The sequence below is a fragment of the Tauraco erythrolophus genome, chromosome 2, assembly GCF_009769465.1.
Source record: "Tauraco erythrolophus isolate bTauEry1 chromosome 2, bTauEry1.pri, whole genome shotgun sequence".
In the NCBI taxonomy this organism is placed as follows: Eukaryota; Metazoa; Chordata; class Aves; order Musophagiformes; family Musophagidae; genus Tauraco; species Tauraco erythrolophus.
Window position 1 is genome coordinate 71,313,254 of NC_141466.1, and position 12,884 is coordinate 71,326,137.

Here is a 12,884-nt window from a genome sequence, read left to right on the forward strand (position 1 = left end):
ATGCACCGAGGTCCATCAATAAGCACCCTTTCCTTTCTCATTTGAAGTGCAGGTATTTTGTCTCCAGCAGCCTTTAAATGAGCCTCATTGGTAATTTACTCCTGAGACTGGAGAGGTGTCTGGAAGCACAGCCAAACCCGCACCAGCGCGTTTCCTTCATCTTCCGAAGCAGTTTAATGTCTCCCTGCAGCGAGATTTCATCGGAGCCCCGCTCCATCCCGCTGACGTCGCAGTCTTATCGCGGCGGTGTGGAGGTCTGGCACTGCCGCCGTTCCCCGCTAGGAGCTAATTACTATGCGGCAAGATGATCAGTTTTCCCCCAGACCAGGTTTCTATTTGTGTTCTCTCAAGTAGAAAATTAACGTGGACGCAGGCCAGGGATGTTTCACGCCTGAGCGCGCCGAGGCTGAAGGTGGCGAGGGGAAGGCAGGATGGATTTCTGAATGGTAGGCGTGGAGGAGCAGGTGATGCCAAGCATCGCCGGCGCACTTCATTAGCCAGATGATCAGAGAAGTCGAGTAGCTGGGGAAGAGCTGGAGAAAAATCGCCCATGGCATGCGCAGTCCTCCTTAACCACCCATCTTGGTGTACTTTGTTCAGAAGGAAGCTGAGCAGTGCTCCTGCAGAGCACTTAAGGGGTGTTGTCTGCAAAATCTGGAAGCAAGAGGCTGTCTAGTATTAACTTACATCAGCTGTATTAATTCATTGTTTGCCACACCAGAGCCTTTTGCACCAGAGATGCAAACATAATGGATGTTTGAGTGACCCTCTCCACTTGCATTGCTGCTGGGTCCAGACACACACAAACTTGTAGGAGCCCTGTGAGCAACTTGCAAGAGAGACAATAAAGCAAAACCATGCAAACACAAGACAAGATCATGAGGGGTTTTTTCCTGCCTGGTCATTCTCACTTCTTTTTAATCAGTAGCATTATTATTTTTTTGAGGATTTTAATGCTTTTTATTAAAAATACATGTGGTAGTAACCTTCAGGTGGAGCCACCTAAACTGCTGAGTGTGCCTGTTGCTTACAGGAACACATCGCAGAGGTTCCTGCTCAGCGTTTGGGGTCTTCCTGCTCTTTTCTCACACTACTTTTACTCACCGGAAGTCATTGACATCTGATGTAGCAATCTGTGCTGTTAAACTCTAGATCTACAGGAACCTTTTAAGTTGTTTTTCAGTACAGGGGTGTCGTATTTGTAACAGTAATCATCGCTTTCTTGTTCTGATGAGCAAGAGGGGAAGTTGAGAAGAAAAGGCTGGTTTCTGACTCCTACCTTCTTGCACTGGACAGGTGCTGAAACAAATTCCTGAAGCCGTGTGCTATGTTTTTACACTGAGGGTGTTGAAACACTGACATAGGTTGCCCAGAGAGGTGGTAGATGCACCATCCCTGGAAACATTCAAGGTCAGGTTGGACGGTGCTCTGGGCAGCCTGATCTGTTGAAGATGTCCCTGCTCATGGCAGGGAGGTTGGACTATATGGCCGTTAAAGGTCCCTTCCAACCCAAACCATTCCATGATTCTCTGATGAAGTAGATGAATGAGGACGCTGCCTGTTTAATGATGGGTAGGCGCTCTCTCGAGATTGCTGAGTGTTTCTTCATCAGCATTTAAAAATCTCATAGTCCATAGGAAAGAAAATCAATCGTGAATGCCTCACATGCTTAGTGAGTCATCCCAAATCCCCAGTCTCTCAGTAATACCTTTCCAGCTGAGTTGGATATTTCATCAACCATCTCTGGAAGAAGCCTCAAGACATTATGTACGTACCCTGTAGATATAACATCTCACAAACCTTTAACTTGACAAATTTGGGGTTGAGTAGCAGACGCATTTCGCTGTCTCTGTCAGTGCCTGGTGGCAGCGCTTTGTTGAAGTATAAGAGAAGTTATGGTATTAACTCTTAAATATTTAATTTTGCTTGGGTTAGAGGCAGAAGATCTGTCAGCTCCGGCTTCCTCTGTCGCAGTTAAAGGCAGTCTTGGTGGTGGCTTTCTCACTGCTGACAATGGATGCGTTCAGTGCAGCTGGGTTTGGGCAGTCCTGCATAGTCATTAATGAAATATTGCTTCTATAATAAAGAAATCAATGAGATGTAATCTCACCATCTGGAAGCTCTAGGATGGGTCTTAGCTGTAGACTTGCCGTTTAAAAATCAGTTCTAGCCAGAACATCTCCTGTGTGCCAAGAGGCACCCCAAAAGTTGAATGCTGTAATTCTACCATCCATTTAATTGTTTTTACTGGGGGGAAAAAAAAAGTTATTGGTGACAGTCTTGGTTTTGAGATTTGGCCTTAAGAACAAATCAGAAAATCCCCAAGCGACTCATTTGTTAATATTACAAAGCTTTTGCTCTGATTTTGCTTGTTAGCTGTGCACCTTCACCAACACACAGATTCTGCAGTGTGACTGGATAGGAGGAAATACTGTATTTCTGCTTTGTTTCAATAAAACTTCATAAGCAGTTCACTAAATTATTCTATCGAGGTACTATAATCCTGACAACCAAAACGCCTTTCCAGAATGGGCTGGTGCATCTGTACCTTGCAAAGCATTCGGGCACCTGTCACTCCAGAAACTTGCCCTGTTAAATTATATTTGGTGTTTTGGTGTTTGCCAAACCTACCCTGTCAAATGAGAACTGTCCTCCGAAGCTGGTGTCCCCAAATGTCCCTCTTTCACCTTGAAATTGCTGGTGAGTCAGTGTTGCTCTCTGTTACAGAAGCATTTGTCGCAGCTCATATTAACCTTTAAAGTTGAGGTGGTTCCTCTAACGTAATTGCTGAGGCTCCCTCTGCAGCCGGGAGGGCGTGCGGGGACCTCGTTAGCTGGATTAGAGATCTCCGTTCGATGGGACTGAAGTTAAATGAGGGGACGCTGCCTTTCACGTGGGAGATGCAAGAGAAGAAGAAAAGAGTTTTTCAAATTGGCTGGGTCCCAGACCATGCCAAGCCATCCTAGATTTAAACTGGGTTAAATTAAGTTAAATTAAATCTGTAGTGTATAAAGAGTAAGTTGCATAGGGGAGAGTAAAGGTCTTCTACGCTTTTTACATAGTGTCGTTTCTCCTTCATTTTTATTTATGGAGCCCAAGAGCTGACCACGAGTTGGAGGAAGGATCCGCTCGCTCAGAAAGAGACTGCATCTCTGCGTTTGCATCAAATCCAGAGTGGATTTAAACAGAGCAGGAGTTGGCTTTGCATGGGAGGCTGCGAGGGGGAATACTCAGGGCTTTCTGCTTGTGGGTCACAGCTTCAAAAATAATCTAGTCTCAAATCCGAAAGGCCATCAGTGTTTTGCAGTAGTGAAGTGAGTTGGTGAGCAGATAAAGGGAGGCCTGGGCTTCAAAACTCTTTTTTTATCGCCATCTTGCTTTGTGATTTCAGCCAAATGACCTGGCTGCCGGGGAGCTTGGCTCTTCTTCTGGGATGTGGCGATGGCAGTACCTCCCTGCTAGACAGAGGTGGTGGGAAAATAGTAATTTCAGATCTCTAGGAAGCAAGCCAGGTAGGAAGAAAGCACAATTTGCATTTGACAGAAAGAAGAGAGGCTTTCAGGTGCAGATTTCTCTTCCAGGTCCAACAAAGAGCATCACACTGACTAAATACAGCGGGTTTGATTCCACTAATCATTTAGTCCTTACTAGAGAAAGGATTATGAAACGCTTCACACGCAACGATATTAACAGTCATGTAAGTACATAAAGATATGTCTGAATCACAACTCTAACTGCGACGCTAATTAGCTCTTTGTGGTTGCTGCATCAGGAGAAGGTCGTGAAATACTGAACTCTCCCATCCCTGGATTTAGTCCCTCCAGAGACCGTTGAAACACGTGGGGAGAGTCTCTCTGCAGGGAGGATGCTTCAGACTCCAGTGCTATTATGATGTGCTTATGGGTGCAAAAAAATCTCTAAAAGGGTTTCCAGTGCTTCATTTTTAAAGCAGATTTATTGAAATAAAAATATTTCAATTCTCTTTTAAAAAAAAAAAATCATATTCCTGTTTTCCATTTGCATTACCCGGCTTGTGTTCTCTGATGACTGCCAAAGTATTAGTAGTTCTCAGTAATTCTCAACAGAATCTGTTGTTTTAAAAGAAAAGTGAGCATGTTTGTGTTTCCTCTCTGTGCTAACTTGAAAATTGAGAGTATTGTATTTGCGAGATACTGGGTAACATTTCCAAAAGCCCCTACTTCTAATTTTCATAGGATTCTTATCTCTCGGTATCTTTAGGAACTTTGGGGAAATGAGTTGTCAATTATCTAATCTTAAAAAAAAAAATAAATTAAAAATCTTTGCTGCAGGGATTGATGTAAGGATTGTTCCTTGTTTTTTTAAATTAATAACTTTTTTTCTGATTGCTCTGACCTGCCCAGGTTTTCTCAGCGGTGTTAAGAATGTTGGGTTTTTCTCTTTTCTTGATGCTGATAAGGCATTTTGGTTATCTCAGCTCCTTTGCCTTTTCCCTATTGTTACCGTTCCCTGCGGTTGGTTGGTAGAGATTCACATGAAACAGCCTCATGTTTTTGCTGAAGATAAAATCCAGCATTGTGAAAAGTGTAAATACCAAAACAAACTCATGGGAGGTTGTGGATGGATCTCATGTGCATTCTGAACTCGTGTATCAGTTCAGAAATCATAGAATCATAGAGTGGTTTGGGTTGGAAGGGACCTTCAAGATCATCCAGTTCCAACCCCCCTGCCATGGGCAGGGACACCCGCCACTACGCCAGGTTGCTCAAAGCCTCATCCAGCCTGATTTTGAACACTTCCAGAGATAAGGCATCCACTACTTCTCTGGACAACCTGTGCCAGTGCCTCACCGCCTTCACAGTGAAGAATTTCTCCCCTGTATCTAATTGAAATCTCCACTCTTTCAGTTTAAAGCCATTGCCCCTTGTCTTATCACATACCTTTGTAAAAAGTCCCTCTCCAGCTTTCTTGTAGGCCCCCTTCTCATACTGGAAGGCTGCTGGAAGGTCTCCCCAGAGCCTTCTCTTCTCCAGGCTGAACAACCCCATTTCTCTCAGCCTGTCTGTATAGCAGAGGTGCTCCAGCCCTCCGATCATCTTAGTGGCCTCTTCTGGACTCACTCCAACAGCTCCATGTCCTTCTTGTGTTGGGGACTCCAGAACTGAAATGTCATGTGTGTTTTTTTTGGTCAGCATCAGGTACATGATAGACAAGAAGACATTCTCTCATCTTTGTTTTCCTACCACTCTTATGGATTTGGAACCCTAGTTTTGACCCTTCCTCGTAAAAGCAGGTTCTTCCAACTTGAAGAGCGGGGCTTGCTCTGCAGCAAGCTCTGGACGCTTGCCCGAGTGTCTGCCAAGTACCTGTAAGTGTCAGCTTTGCCTTGAAGTCCTACACAGGGTCTAGGTTTTGGATAGCAGTGGATTTCACAACAAAGCATTTGCCTGACAGCTAACAAAGTGTCTTCTTGGACTTGGTGATGGTCAAAGCAAGACTACAAATGAAAACCTAAAACTTCTCTTTTAGTAGCCTGCGTGTCCAAGACCCATGGTAAAAAGAGGGTTGTGTTTGCTCGCTCCCTGCTGATGCCAGGCTTCAAGTCATCCGACCCCAGGTCTTGAGAGACATTAACACATGAGCTTTGTGATCTTTGAATGATGGCCTTTGAATCCTCCTCGCGCATCAGCAGCCTCAGTCTGATCATGGGAGATGTGCTTGGAGGCCAAGGAGATTCTCTCAGAGCTCTCATTTTCTTTCATTGCTTTTCCAGCTGTGTTGAAAATGCAGATGTTTACAATCCATCCTGTGGCAGCAGCAGCTTCCAAGCCTACTGGCCCAGCTTTGTGCCATCGCTGTGTTCTACCGGAACTGCGGAAGCAGTTGTTGCTTCCTTCTCTGTGCCTTGTCAAAACCACAGAAATTATATTTCAACCATGGCAGAGCATTCCCCTTGTTCAGCGTCACTATATATAGCCATCACGGGGAGAACGTCCTTCCCCATACCAAGAGAAGCAGCCTCCCCATCCCAAATCCCTGCGGCTGGCTCGACACTCACTGCCGATTTGGGGTGAAATCCATAGCGCTTTGGTGAACGTAACATCACCCTTTCCTCTGCCGTTGCCTGCACTAACGACGAATCCTTTTCTCGGCAGCCTTAAAGGACAAGCCTACTTACCAGCAATCCTACAGATGATCCGGGTGTCTGCGCGGTGAGCCCGGGGCTCTCCCTTCCTAAGGCAAAGCACCGAGCTGGGTAGTTACTCCCAGAAGAAACCTGGAAGAGGCTTCGCCATCGCCAGAATCGCAGCTGGCACATCATTGCATTGAGGCAATTCGGAAAGTGCAGCAGACTCTGACACAGGACCCCGCTCACTGCTGCCGAGAAATATTTCAAGGGGGAAGAGAAAGCTGCGAGGCACAGGATGCCTTTACTCTGCGTCTTCAGAAAAGATTTCCGTTGTTGCCAAAAGATGCGGAGGTCTGTGTAGAGGGAAGTCTCTTGTGAGCCTCAGTCAGTCTCTGCTATTTTATGAACTATTAGTAGCTCTTTAATGATCCTGAAAACAATCTCATTTTCACTTAGTTCTGTGACTAGTGAGCCGTAGGGAAGGAATCTTTGAGGATACTCGGGCACGGATGCTGCATTACAATATTTCTGCAGAGGCAGAAGGGGGTACTTATGGGCTCTGCACAGAACAGGCCACGGGCAGGGGGTGCTGCGCGTGAGCACGGAAATCTGATTTCTGCTGTCCTCCGGGTAGCGGTCCCGTACAACTGCTCGTCCTCTGGGTCAGAAGAGTGTTTATCCCTGACGCTGTCGGTCACCTTTCTCTGTCCCATGCTACAGGCAGACTTATTTATTTATTTATTTCATTTTGAGGTTTAAATGTTACAATGAAGAGCCAGGTTTGGGGTTTTATCAGTAGGCTTCACCATTATTCAGACAATTCCAAAGGAAGAGAACGAAAGATGATTAAATTAACCAGAGCCGTTGCCAGAGGATGTGTCATTTGAAGATTGCGGTGAGGGACGCTTCCAAAAAGCCTCAGTTGGCCCCTGGCCATGGGTTTCAATCCAGGCAGGCGTGAGCAGAGCCACTGCCCTTCAACCAAATCACTGGCAGTGAATCTGCAAGGGGTTTGTTGGAATCTGCTCTGCTGAATTCAAACTAAGCTCTCCTGCACAGTTTGATATGGAATATTTAAAATTTAAAACCCTAGTTTAAAGACCCAGAATGAGAAATGCAGCCAATTCTGGCTTTGAAAGTCAAAAAGCTCCTCGGGCCAGCTCTTGGTCTTACTCTTCCCTTCTTACATGATATTTCTTTTGTGGTGTTTCTTGGGTGATGTTTCTTTTCGCTGGAAGGTGTGCATGTGACTTGGAGCGGTGGGAAGAGTGCTGCCTGAACAGGTTCCGCCAGCTCTGTTGTATGTTTGCTGTAAACGAGAGCAGCAGAGATTTGGGAAGAGAACTTGTGCCATCGAGACCTGCCTTTCAGGTATGCTTGACGGACAAGTATTGAGTGCATGCTGGTCATTACGAGTTGCTCCTCCAACACTGACCCCTGGAGTGACTTGTGAGCAGCCGAAATGGCACATTGCTTTGATAGCTGCAGCTCTGATTTTCTTAGGACTACATGTTCACACTCTCCTTGTGATCAGAAGCCAGCAGCATAGTCCTACAACTTCGTCTGGGTTTTTTTTTGACTTTGCATTCATACAAAGTTGTGATCATTTCACAGTGATGTCACCTGTGAGGATGGATCCCTTTTGCATGATTTATAGGCAGTTACTAGTGTCCCACAGATCTTTTATTCCGTTTAGCAGTGTCTGCTGTGTTGCGTTTTTCTCGTGGATGAAGGCGGCTGTGGATAGTTTCTGACTATCACCCTGTTTCTCTTCCAGTTGTGCCATGCTGATCTCTTCTGTTCTGGTTGTTATTTCCCTGATATGCTCTGATTACGAGGAGATACCTTCATGTTCATGGCATCCTAATGAATCTTTTAGGCTGGGTTTTTTAGCCCTTGAGTTCAGAGCAGCTGAAGTGAATCCCATCCTCATCCTCACTTGTGCATCAGTTTGGCTCATGGAGATGTTTTGGTGCGTTTCAGTGCGGTTCCTTTCAGAGGAAACTAAACCACGAGCTTTGCTCCAGGTGCAGATCAAACGCAGTCCACGCTCTGGAGGAGGCAGAGGGGTCTGAGTCAATGGCTCTTTGGCCAACTTCAAACCAAGTGTGTGGTGAGGACATGCAGTCCAAGGTACCAAAATTCTAGTCTAAAGTCATCCCCCCAGTCATGTATAGTGTGGGCTTGAGCACCAAGTGCTTCCATCTACTGATCCACTCCTGTTATACCAGATGAGGCTGCAAGAAGTCCTTGTCCCATTGGCTTATGCCTCCACACCTGCTTGTTTTCGCCCACTTCCATGCGCCCCATGCCTGGGCAGCCTGCCACCGTCCCACTGCCCTGCAACACGATGGTCCAGGGGACGTAGTCCTGGACGCTCAGCTTCCATGCTTCTGGACACAACCCAAATGGCTGCTTCTTGGGATGTCTTGGTGCGAGCTTTTCCCCTCAAAAGCTTCTTGCCTTGGAAACATTCCTGCAGTGTTGGAGCTAGCGAGACATCTCAAGTTAGAGCTGAGCAGCAGGGAAACCACCATATCTTCACGTGCAGCCCTCAGCTTGAGCCATCTCCTGCCTCCTCTTCACAGAAGACTTTCCTGTTGAAGGAGAGTAATTTTGTGTGAGAAGCTGCTGCTACGAGCAGGGCCGAGATGACGACTGAGATGCTTCACAAAGCGGCACAGTGCGAGACCCTGGGGCGCAGGGCCAGCCAACTGCATCATCATTCTTGTTAATGGCTTGGACCCCTTGCCCTCAGACGAGGAGGAGTTGGCTCTTAATAGTGCCACTTAATAGCTCGGAGATTAATGGAGGCAGCAGAGGATGCTCCGACGCAACCTCTTTAAAATCCACGTGTATCCCAAGGGCTTTAGAAAAAAAGGAGAAGCGTTAAATAACTCTGATCAAGGTGTTTTTAAAACCATCAGCTGAATTACTCGATTGTCCTTTCGCTTCCAAGGGTTGTTCTTCAGCTTTAGGTTTCACTAATCCTTTTAAACCAGACTGTTCTGGGCCACGGGTGGGGTGGCTCTGCTGAGTTACTGCCAAAATCTGTATGTCACACCGCAGCATCTCTGGTCACGAACCCAGAGGATGCTTTTTAGGCAAGATATTGATAAAGATGATAATTTACTCCAGGTCAGAGGTCCTGACCCTCCCAAGCAGAGATCAGAAAGAGGAGAGTGGGTGTGTGTGCAGTGGGGCTTGGGTTTTTCCTTGGCTTCAGGTTCACACTGAAGCTGAGTGAATTTGGGTCCCTCCAGGATGTTTTTAGTTGAAGACAGTGCTCTGCTGTGATACCACAGGGGCTTTGCCGCTGGTTGGAAGTAAATTTGCTCAGATGTTGACCAGTTTGAGGTTCTTTGTGGTTTTTCAAGCTCTTCCCAGCTTCAGCTAGAATGAGGGGCACGAGGACATCTCAGGTCTGGGTTTCAGGTGTCTTTTCCCTACCTTAAATTAATATAATGCTTTTCTAGGATGTTGGCTGGGGGTTTGCCTGGAACTGTGGTGCTTCAGCCATTCAGTAGCTGTTGAAATGTGCGTTCAGGAAATACGTTACCGCTATTTTAAACAAATCTGTCAAAGTAGCAATGGGTAAAATCGCTGCAGCGATGTGTGGGCAGGAAGGGGTTACCAGCTGCACCGGGTCATTCCCTGCATGGGAGATGCAGATTCCTGGAGAGCCATTTGCAAGCACCCGGCAGTTTCCAGGAACTGGCTAGAGGGATGAGATTAGAGGAAAAAGGGTCTGCTTTTCTTCATGAAGAGCCATGTCCTACCTGTCCTCCTGTCCCTACCCACCAGCTGCGACGACAATGATGTTGCCATGCCGAATTCCTCCTCCCTCCCCTGGTGACTAATGTCTGCATCTGTGAGTGATAAGATGAGGGGAAGGTTGCTGGGCTGGACCTGTCCTGCCGCAGGGTGCCGCCTTGAAAAGGCGACCTCGGTGGGTGACGCTGGGCTCACCCCGGGCTCGGACGCTGCGGGGTCTCATTAAGAGAGGAAGGAGAGGGAAGAGGCTGTTGGAGAGCTGAGGCATTGGGAGCCGTCCTTTTCAAAGAGGAAATTGGATTGCGGCTGCGGAGCCCACTTGTCTGTCTGAAGTGGAGCTGAGCTCATTTCTAGGAGCGATTGGACGGAGTCTGTCAGGTTTTAGAGCCCTTCAGTTCCTGGTAATGATGCCGGCAGCTGTTCTTGAGAGCCTGGCTCTGGGTTTTGGTACACCTGGGGTACTCTGAACTCTTGACTAACGTTCCACCCTTGCTCCTGCGTCACTTCCTCTCGCTCCCTCGCAGCTCACTGCCTTTTTCAGGACAAAGGACACGGTGCGTGATTCAGGGCAGATAGAACAGCTATGTTCCTGTGTTTCTCTCTTTAAAAACACCATCATCAGCTAATGAGTAAGCATCCCCGCTCCAGCACAGCAGCTGGAAGGGCTGAGCTCCTCTCGGCACCATCCTTCCATGGCAGCGACTTCCCTGTCCGGCTCTGGCTTCTCCAACTCGTTTGTCGTCACACTAAATTAAACCTTTTTGTCGTTCTTCTCACAGGTGTTGGCACAAGGAACTACTACAGGAAGATCGGCTACGAGCTGGAAGGGCCTTACATGGTGAAAAGGCTGGACTGATGTCCCAGGAGGTCCTCACCCCCACCAGCCGCTGGGAGAAGAGGAGACAAGACTCATTCTAGAAAGAAAACTCTCAAGGTGACAGATGTAAGCTGAAAACCAAAGCCACCTGTGAAGGACTTGCTTTTTTGCCAGCAAAACCCTCTGGGCAGAGCAGTTCCAAGATCTGCCCGTTGCCCCAGGAGAGGTCATGGACGATTCACACGTCTCGTTGCCCACACCAGCCCTCGGGATCGCCAGGGCCGGCTCTGGTGCTTTGCGGTAGCGGACTGAAGTGTAGGTGAACTAAAACCATCCATTGTTTCAGTGATGCTGTCAGTGGCTTTTAATGGCTCAGCGTTGAAATTGGGCGGGTTATTCTGCAACGTGAACGAATTCCTTCTCTGTGCGTATTGATTTATGCTGCACTCAATTTTTTTCTGTCCGTCCCAAGCGATGCCATTTGACAGTAGGAAGCCATGAGGATTGGAAGCCATTCACTTGCTAGTGGTAGGAATTGAAATTGAAATTAAAACTTAAACTGAGTCTCTACAGGGACACACAACCGTGGAGTAACTGAGGTTAGAAGGGATCTCTGACGTCTCTAGTCCCACCCCACTCAAAGCAGGTACAATTAGATCAGGACAGTGATGCTTGAATACCTCCAAAGGTGGAGATATTCAATGGATGTGGGTGGAGAGGCCACAGCATGTAGGTCCCTGTTCCAATATTTGGCCACCCCTATGTTAAAAAAGTTTTTCCTAATATCTGGTTGGAGTTTACCGTAGTTCAGCTTTTGCCCGTTGCCTCCTGGCCTGTCGCTGTGCACCTCTGGGAAAAGTCTGCTTCTGGTTTCCCAAGCTTCTCCTTGCACATCACATGCTACAATGCCATAACCGTCCTGGTGATTTCCACCGGATTTACTCCAGTTTGTTAGGTGTTGCTGTGTTTCCAGCACCTGCTCTGCCACTTCTCCAGCCCATAACCCATTGATTTGGGCACAAGAATGCCGTGTAGCAGCAGTGTCCAAGGCTTTGGCAAGGTCCCGGTGCATGACATCCACAGCCCTCCCTTATCCACGCTGCCAGCATCTCATCACAGGAGGCGTTGGGGTTGCTCAGGCACGATCCCTCCTGGCTGTTCCCAACTCCATCCCATGGCTGGAAAGGGCTCTGGGGAGGGTTTGGTCCATATCTCCCAGCAGAGAGGTGGGGCTGACTGCCCTGTAGCTCCTCAGATCTTTGTTCTGGTCTTTCCTGGAGGGGAGTGTGATGGTTGCCTTTTCCAGGCATCCAGGAATTCTATCAGAAATGATAGAATTAAAGCTGATTTTTTGCTAACGGAGCAAGATGGGATGCGAGCGCGAGTGTGGCCTTCTGGAAAGGGCTCAGCACCTTCCTCACCTCTCCCCAGCTCTTCAGTGAGGCCGACACAGGTGGGTGTCCTTTGATGTTAGCAATTCGGGGTTTCCAAAAGCAGTGTGCCTGGCGCTGCCTGCTTGGCTTAACAAAATCATCAGGGAGCGACCGGAGCTCTGACCTCCTCTGCTCCTTTTTTTATAGTATTTCAATCAAAAATAAGGTTGAAATCCAGAGTAGCAGCTGGTAGAGACATTGACATTTCGGGTGTTACTCTGACAAATGACTCTTGTCAGGAGCCTTCTGGAAACTTCGCCAATAACGAGCGTTCGGCCACACGTGATTAAGGAGGAGGAGAGGAGGAAGGAAGGAAGGAAGGAGGAAGGCTGTCATGGTGGCGGGGCCGTGCCGTAAACGTGATTGTGCCACTATGATCCATAGCTGCTCCCGAACAGCACCACGTGGGGTCAGCACTTGGAACCCGCTGACTTCCGCTGACGCACGAGCGGCGGAGGCAGCGGCTGCCCTGGCAGCGCAGAAAAAACACCTCCTTCCTGCAGAGAAGCAAAATACCTGGCAATAAAGTTTTTATCATCGAAGGTAAACTCTGGTGTCCTGTGTTTTTAAGGGCTGTAGAGGGAAAAACCACAGAGCGGCTCATTGGTAGCTAAACTCTGAGCGTGTTTGAGCCTCCTGCCCTGTACGGAGGAGGATTTGATTTAAAGAAGGGAGATGGAGGCTGTTGCTTCTTGATTTGCAGAACTGAGCTTTTTTTTTTTTTTTTTCATCCTCTAAGACACTGGTAAAT

General features: G+C 47.6%; 1 protein-coding gene across 2 annotated transcripts in view; it reads left to right on the forward strand.

Moving 5' to 3' along the window:
* Positions 1-12,162, forward strand: part of ELP3 (elongator acetyltransferase complex subunit 3) — a 96,383-nt gene extending 84,221 nt beyond the window's left edge. For both annotated transcript variants that reach the window (XM_086631451.1, XM_086631452.1), the window contains exon 15: positions 10,663-12,162. In XM_086631451.1, coding sequence (XP_086487577.1) covers positions 10,663-10,739 — 77 coding nt within the window. In that variant the 3' untranslated portion in view covers positions 10,740-12,162. The remainder of the gene's footprint in view (positions 1-10,662) is intronic.
* Positions 12,163-12,884: the final 722 nt, after the last annotated feature.